This window comes from Bos taurus, chromosome 12 (genome assembly GCF_002263795.3).
Source record: "Bos taurus isolate L1 Dominette 01449 registration number 42190680 breed Hereford chromosome 12, ARS-UCD2.0, whole genome shotgun sequence".
NCBI classification, from domain to species: Eukaryota; Metazoa; Chordata; class Mammalia; order Artiodactyla; family Bovidae; genus Bos; species Bos taurus.
The window spans coordinates 85,150,298-85,158,502 of NC_037339.1; the positions used below are offsets into that span (position 1 = coordinate 85,150,298).

General features: G+C 55.7%; 1 protein-coding gene across 2 annotated transcripts in view; it reads left to right on the forward strand.

Annotated features, from left to right (window-relative positions):
- COL4A2 (collagen type IV alpha 2 chain) overlaps positions 1–7,469 on the forward strand; it is a 161,595-nt gene extending 154,126 nt beyond the window's left edge. The window contains exons 46-48 of one of the 2 annotated variants that reach the window (XM_059892323.1): positions 283–474; positions 881–1,167; positions 5,311–7,469. In XM_059892323.1, coding sequence (XP_059748306.1) covers positions 283–474; positions 881–1,167; positions 5,311–5,331 — 500 coding nt within the window. In that variant the 3' untranslated portion in view covers positions 5,332–7,469. Of the gene's footprint in view, positions 1–282; positions 475–880; positions 1,168–2,686; positions 3,732–5,310 lie in introns of those variants that run through there. The other variant, XM_025000171.2, reaches the window with a different exon arrangement.
- The last annotated feature ends 736 nt before the right edge of the window (positions 7,470–8,205 follow it).

Sequence of the window (8,205 nt, forward strand, 5' to 3'; positions counted from 1 at the left end):
ACAGTGGCAGACGCTGCAGTTCCCTCGAAGGAGGTGCCCGGGGGTCAGCTCAGGGGCCTCTGAGTCCACGGCCCCCCATCCAGCCCCTTCATGATAGCCATTCCACGTTCCTGAACGGGGCAGGGGGGATTAAGTGAGGGTAAGTCCTCGCCAGGAGGCTCTTGGTCCCCAAGGGCAGAGCCACTGACCCCAGCCTTGGGGACGTGAATGTCGCCGTGTGCGCCGCCAGCACGCGGGCTGCGGTCCGTGCAGCAGCTGCAAGGCGGCCTCTGTCTCGCCCAGGGGAGCCGGGCCGCCCCGGAAGCCCCGGCCTGCCCGGCATGCCCGGCCGAAGCATCAGCATCGGGTACCTCCTGGTGAAGCACAGCCAGACCGACAAGGAGCCCATGTGCCCCGTGGGCATGAACAAGCTCTGGAGCGGGTACAGTCTGCTCTACTTCGAGGGCCAGGAGAAGGCCCACAACCAGGACCTGGGTAGGTACCGCCCGCCAGCCGGCCAGCCCCACCGCGGGTGGCAGGACCCAGCGGCCAGTTACTTCCTGAGTCCCCCGAAGGCACCCGGATGCTCCAAACCCGGGGTCGGGACGGGGCACTGCCCTGTGTCCGGGGCCCTCTGTAAGGGCAGGGGGGAAGCGCCAGTGGAGGCCCCCAAGGGATCGGAGAGCCAGAGCTTGCCCCCTGCCCCGCCTCGTGCACGCTGAGCTCTTCGGGTGGCCAGGGCGTGGCCGGGCCCTGAGTGGGCGGGGCACCCGGGACCCCGCCTCCTCACACACTCAGCCGCCTTCCTCCGTTGGCCGGTGGCCGGGGCGTGGCAGGGCCCTGAGCGGGCCAGGCACCCGGGGCCCCTCCTCCGCGCACACTCAGCCGCCTCCCTCCGCAGGGCTGGCGGGCTCCTGCCTGGCACGGTTCAGCACCATGCCCTTCCTGTACTGCAACCCCGGGGACGTCTGCTACTATGCCAGCCGTAACGACAAGTCCTACTGGCTGTCCACCACCGCCCCGCTGCCCATGATGCCCGTGGCCGAGGAGGACATCCGGCCCTACATCAGCCGCTGCTCTGTGTGCGAGGCCCCGGCCGTCGCCATCGCAGTCCACAGCCAGGATGTCTCCATCCCCCACTGCCCGGCCGGGTGGCGCAGCTTGTGGATCGGATACTCCTTCCTCATGGTACGTGCTGTGCACCTGCTGTGACTCGGAGCACGGACCCAGGTGGAAATCGAGGTCCTCTCCCCTGCCACCTGTGGCCGTTTTTAAGACTGATCAGGGCGGTTGTTCAGGTTGGGCAGTGCGCAAAGGCACCTGGCCCTTTGTGAGAGCGGGAATGCAGCCTGCGCTTTGCTAATCCAGCCGTGTTTGGCCTGGGGCTGCCCGCATCTGGGTGGGACACAGAAGTTTGCCACCAGGCCTTTTTACAACCCTAATGAGGACGATTTGGCTATCTTGACAGCATTCCTTACAATTTGCCTGTTTACTTACCACTATCACAGAGAGAAAGTAAAGTCCAGAGGGGAGGCTGGGTCTTGTGTTGCGTTTGTATTTACTATGACTGTTGTAACTCCCATTGTATTGACAGGATACCCAACATGTTAAATGTTTCATAAACTATGTCAATCACATTATATATATATATATATATATATATATAATGCAGTGTTTGCTCATCTTGTCAAAACAATAGGGGAAAAACCCTGGAATCTAGGAAAGGAAGGAAAAAGTAAACAAGAGTTGAATTTTTTTAACATTTTTAAGGGATTACTGCTGCAGTAATTTGAAGCAACAGGATCACTAGGTTCTGTGCAGGGACAGGCAACGTTCTACCTTAAGGGGCTCCTCCTGTCGGGGGACCTGGGGACAGACGGAGCAGCCCCCGTTTGCCCCTGGGTCACAGAGGAGGAAGCGCTGGACCCTCTATGTTTTAACTCCCATCGTGAAATGAAAAAGGAGCATCTTTGTCATGGAAATGCTTGCACTGTATCCTGAAGGTCAGACAGCCCTGCTCTTACGAGCATTACATCTTGAGCCACGTCAGAGGAGAAGGGAGAAGCACACTGGCGCTGGTGGTCAAGATCCACCAGCAACGCAGGAGACATAAGAGACGCCAGGTCAATCCCTGGGTTGGGAAAATCCCATGGAGAAGGAAGTGGTAACTCATTCCAGTGCTGTTGCCTGGAGAATCCCATGGAAAGAAGAGCCTGTCCACCAGTTCGCATAGGATCAGGCTTCTCCTGTCCTTCATCATCCCCCGGAGCTTACTCAAACTCATGTTCATTGAGTTGGTGATGCCATCCAACCATCTCATCCTCTGTTGTCCCCTTCTCCTCTTGCCCTCAATCTTTCCCAGCATCAGGGTCTTTTCCAATGTGTAGGCTCTTCACATCAGGTGGCCAAAGGATTGGAGCTCCAGCTTCAGCATCAGTCCTTCCAATGAATATTCAGGGTTGATCTCCTTTAGGATGGACTGGTTTGATCTCCTTGCAGTCCAAGAGGCTCTCAAGAGGCTTCTCCAGCGCCACAGTTGGAAAGCATCAATCACACATACATACACATTATTTTCCACCATGGTTTATCACAGAATATTGTACAAAGTTCCCTGTGCTGTACAGTAGGACCTTGTTTTATTTTTCCTTGGAAGAAAAAAAAAAAAGCTAACGTGTTGGCATCTCTTCCGCCCGCTCCCCCCGCGCAGCACACGGCCGCTGGTGACGAAGGAGGTGGCCAGTCGCTGGTGTCGCCGGGCAGCTGCCTGGAGGACTTCCGCGCCACGCCGTTCATTGAGTGCAACGGGGCCCGCGGCACGTGCCACTACTACGCGAACAAATACAGCTTCTGGCTGACCACCATCCCGGAGCAGAGCTTCCAGGGCACGCCCTCTGCCGACACACTCAAGGCCGGCCTCATCCGCACGCACATCAGCCGCTGCCAGGTGTGCATGAAGAACCTGTGAGCGCAGGCGCCGGCCAGACACGCCCGCCGGACACGCCCCTTCCCCAGGCCACGTGCAGTCCGGGGCCACTTTGGTGCTTATTCTTAACTTATTACCTCAAGACGCCGACCCCTAAATTGACTGCATTTTTTTTTTCCTTTAAAAAACAAACCAAAAAGAGAAAAAGGTTACCAAAGGAATTCAGCACCAGCACTTGGACAAGATAGGCCCTTGCCCCCCGCAGGCGCTGCCTGCTCCCCCCAGGTCTGCAGGACACCGTGTCCCCCAGCACGGGAGGCCGTTCACCTCCCGCTCAGGCCGTCCGGGACTGCTCGCGCTCGGCGTCGCTGACGTCCTGCTACGCACCCGTGTACTCACCGCGCTCTCAGCCACCGCTGTTAACCCACTTTCTGAACTCACTTAAGGGGGGTGTGGACGGATGAGGCAGCTCAGCCCGCGGGGCCCGGGGGGTGGGCCAGGCCCGGCTCTCTGAGCCCCCAGGATGCCGCACTGTCCTCTCAAAAGTGCCGGTGACGTGAAGGCTCCTCGTCCCCCAGGAGGGCCGACTGCGCCTCCTCGTGTCCGAAAAGCCGCTGCTGTTGGCGCCCCGGCCGTCGCGCTTCCCACCACGTCCTTCCAGACCTTCGAGCCATCCGCGGCGAGACGGCAGAGACGCCCCCGCCGCCCCGGGCTGGCCTGAAGATCCACCCCCCCCCCCATTCTGTGCGCTGAACTGTACCCCTCTGACTACTGCCTCCTCTGTAACCAAACCAGAATAAAAGTTACTTTTCAACATTTTTATACCCCACGTTGTTGCCTGCCTGCCTTTCTCAAGTTCTTAGGGCAGGACATTTGCACTGAACCCCAAACCCTGCATCCCGGCCCAGCTCCACACTGCGCTGCTGTATTTTCCAGATTTCAGCAGACTGAACCGAAGCCTGTGGTATCGTCATTGGTTTCTCAGGGAACTGTATTTGTGTTTACAATGTGGTGATGTTCACAGAAAACACTCTCAACCTGCAGTCACAGGGGTTAGGAGGGAGATACCTCTAAACATACTTCCAAAGTCATTCAACCCGCCCTGGCATAACGTCCCAAATCAAATCCCATAAATCAAATCTCCAAGACCCATTTCTGGCTTCAGTTTCTCCAGAACCTGGCTGACGCCTGGGCATCCAGCTCACAGAGTTTCTTTTTACCCTTCAGAACTCAGTCTCACCTTAGACCTCCTTTGAGAACCATTTGTATAGTCACAAAGTAAGCATTTCACGTGAAGGTGTTATTTAAATGGGATCAGCCCCGGGCTGGCCTGCCTTCCCCGGCGCCGCCTGAGCCAAGGACTGTGTGCCAGGGAGGTTAAGGGAGGACGGGACTCCGGGCGGGGGGCGGGGAGGGGGGCTGGTGCCTGGAGGAAGGAGGCTGCCTCAGTACAGAGCTCAGCCCTGCCGCACAGCCCCCCACGCTGAGGAAGGCCACACAAGGACCACCGATGGGCAAGGCACATTTTCCGCCTCCAGCTCTTGCCCCCGGGGGCCAGGCTGGGTTACAGGTTCAGGAGTGTTGAGCGGGCTCTGAGCACCCCAGGGGAGGTGGCAGAGACCAGGTGAAGGTGATGGGAGCTACGGTAGGCTCCACCTGGGCACAGCTGGTTTCCATAGCAACAGTTATAGTGGGCAGCTGAGCCCTTAGAGGCCGAGGCCGGGGCCTGAAAGATGCCCACACAGGAGGCTGGGGAGGCAACTGCTCTTGCCAGACCCCAGTCCCCGAGATCGCAGGGTGGTCATGACGCTTACCACAGTCCTGAAAATTTCTGCTCAATTTGGTCTAGCCTCTCCTTTTAATTGAATGAAAGATTCTTTAGATTCTATACTGTTTCACTATTTTCAAGTTTCACACCCGTGCTCTCATATGGCTTAGCTTTGCCTCTGTGTGGTTCCCAGGGCATTAGGTGCCCAGCATTAAACACCACAAAGTCCTGGACTTCACACATAAAACACATAAGGCGGGAAGACCAAGATCAAGGTCTCAGTACATAACTGGACGCCAAATGTAAACAGAAAATATAAATCAAATACAGATAATCCACCTCTGTTTGTGTACATGACCCCAGGATCCCGCACAAGTCACGGTCATGGGTGAAGATTCCTGGTCTGAAGTCAAACAGCCAAGCTTCTGCAACTTGAAACTTCAAGCTGCCCTTCACAGGCCCGTGTATGCTGCGTGCGACTTCTCGGGTCTAGTTTCTCAGGGCTAAGAACAACCACCAGCCAGAACCTAAGGGTCCTTGAGTGGCCAACAGTGTCCCCACTTTGCCGAGCGTGGGCGCCCTGAGGTCAGTCACTGCCTCCTGACGCCTCGTAACGTGGCTGCTTTCACCCCCACCACAGACGGCGCCTAGCCTCACGTGAAACCGCACGAGACGCCTCCGGACACACCCTGGCCGGTTGGAGGGGCACCAAGAGCCAGGCTGAGCCCGGGATGATTGCTGCTGCTCCCGCTGCCCGAGAAGAGCCAGTCAGGAGGACGCTGGAGCAGGTCTGCGCTCGGGGTCGGGGGGCCCTCGGGAGAGCTGACACCCAGACACCGCGGGCCACGGTGGCGTCCTGAGCATAAAACCCATTCCTGTGGTGGAGGGGCCCGCAGAGAGCCGGTGTGCACACCTCGTGTGAGTCTGGTGTCATGGCCCGGCTTCAGGAGGAAGGGGGTGGAGATTCCCCGTCACTGGGGGGTTTTAAAGACATTCCCATGGAGACAAGTTATCAAAATTAGGCTGTGTGGGGGATGAGCTAGAACTGCTCTGCACATAAATTCCTGACACGCACGGAAAGGGTGACGTTGAGCTTCAGGAGGACGGTGAGACGGCAGGGCGAGCCCGAGCAAACCGTCCGCAGGCTGTAAGTTCAGGGACACGGAGCCCCCACAGCCCCAGAGCCACACGGACAGGTTCCCGCAGCCGCTGGGGGGTGACGTGGGCACAGAGCACTGTTCCACCTGCACCCAGGGACACCCCGGCTCAGGCCACACTGGACCTGGCCCCACTCCAGGCAGCCACTCCCAGAAGGGGCCGTGGCGGTTCTTACAAAGAGGGACAGCAGGCTGCAGGCACTAAGCCGTGGAGAGGGGAGGATGCGGACGTGGTGACTTTGGAGACGAGGGCCCGCCCCGGCCCCCCTCACTGTGGTCCCACCGATGCAGCCGCAACCTCAGCCTCCACTCCAGCCTCATGGTTAGGGAAGGAGGGCGCAGGGACCACCCTCCAGGCACCACCCAGCAGGAACGGCCATTGCGGGCACCCCGTGACTTCCAGGCCGTGTGGTCTCCGGATCAGACAGCAGGGCTCGTGGGTCCCGCCTGTGTCTGACGTCAGCTCCCACTGCTGCTGGGTGTTCACTGAAGGCACACGTACTGGTGTGCATGTGTGTGCACACGCATCACACATGCATATACACACGTGTGCCTACACACACCACGTGCACACGCACACATGTCCCTCAGAAGAGAAAGCACCTTTTCCGGTTCCCATACTCCCCTATCATCACTCACAGCCACTAAAAACAAAACTTTAAAGGCCACAGTCTGCCGGGAGCCGGCATATTGCATATTGACTGCATATTGCATATTGAGTGCAGCACTTTTCAGGATCTGGAATAGCTCAACTGGAATTCTATCACTGCCGGTAGCCAGCGTGAGGAACTCCACCCATGACAAAGGTCATGAGGAAGGAGGCTTGGCATACGCAAAGGCGGGATCAAGCCTCAGGAGTCTCCCTGGAAATTCTCGAGCAATCTACCCCCAAAACCAGAGTCTGCCTACTTTCTGCTTTGTGCTTTCACCTACACCTCTGACTTTACGGGGGGCTGTCCCCCACTACCTCTCTGAAAAAAGTTAGCTTACAGCTCCAGTTAATAATTCCTGGGTGTGACAGTGTTTAACCTACAAATTCCTTTGGAAATCCTCTAGCCTGCCTGAATAGGTTTTCCGGCCTCATGTGATTGTTCAGAGCCTCCCAACTGTGAGAGGCAGGAGATGTTCTAAACTGTCTAAACACAGATTCTTTTGAGTAGTTAAAAGATTGATTAGAAATTGTATTGGTGAAGGGATTTTCACTTGTTGGGCCAATGTTTGCTGCTAAGTCTCCATATCCCTTACCTGCTGTGTCCCTGGCAGTGTATTGATTAATATAATTGGTGTAAATAGTAGCTTTAATGTTTGTAACCTGGGACCCTTGAGTTAATTCTTTTTCTTGTTATAGCCCACCACACCTTTGCGCTGTAGGAATGCAACTTTATCTAATGCTTTTGGAGGGTGGCTCCTGACCAATCACCTTTAGAGAAAAATAAGTTTTCTGAAGAAAAGGTCTTAAAATGTTAACAGGCCTCTGGGCCAGAAGATGATGCAAATCACCTAAGCTTTTGCATATGATAAGTTTGCAGGAAGAAAGCCTGGCTTGCTGCCTGACTCTACCCCTTCCCCCATTATCCTCTATGCATAACTTAAGGTATAAAAACTACTTTGGAAAATAAAGTACGGGCCTTGTTCACCGAAACATGGTCTCACCATGTCGTTCTTTCTCTTACCTTCTGGCTGAATTATTCAGCCTCTTTTCTACACTGAATTTCCTCACTGAGCTATCCTTATCTCAGCCTCTTTTCTCCACTGAATTTTCCTACTGAGCTATCCTCATTCTATTACTCTTTATATCCTTAATTAACGTTTAATTAAGCAATTGTTTCCTGATCTTCGCCTACGCCGTCTCTCCTTCGAATACCCTGGATCAGCCGGGGCTGGTCCCCGGCAGGTGGCGCCCGAACAGGGACTTTCGAAGGTAAGCTCCCAAAGCAATCAGAGCCATCAGCCCTATTGCTCCCCGTTCTCGGAACAACTGGGTGGCCAGCCCTCTCGTTCCCCCACGGAGCAGTTTGGGTCACCAGCCCTACTGCTCCTCCCTCGGAACAGTTTGGGCCATCAGCCTACTGTTCCTCCCCCGGAACAATCTGGGTCACCAGCCCTATTGTTCTTCCAGTGTTCGGGACGGCTAGGACCCCACTCAAGGGTGCCGCGGACCCCCCTGTAGGATAGACAGGGCGAGAGGAGTGGGAAGTGTTGAAAGTGTTAAAGAGTTAGACTTAGAGAAAGAAAACGGTTTTCTGAAGTTAAAAGGCCAAAGAAGAGCCTGATCTTTTAAAAGCTAAAAGCTTTATCTTCTATTATACTTAATTTTCTGACATGGGTAACACTGAAACTAAGAATGGCAACTCTTTATACAAGTAATCTTGAAACTG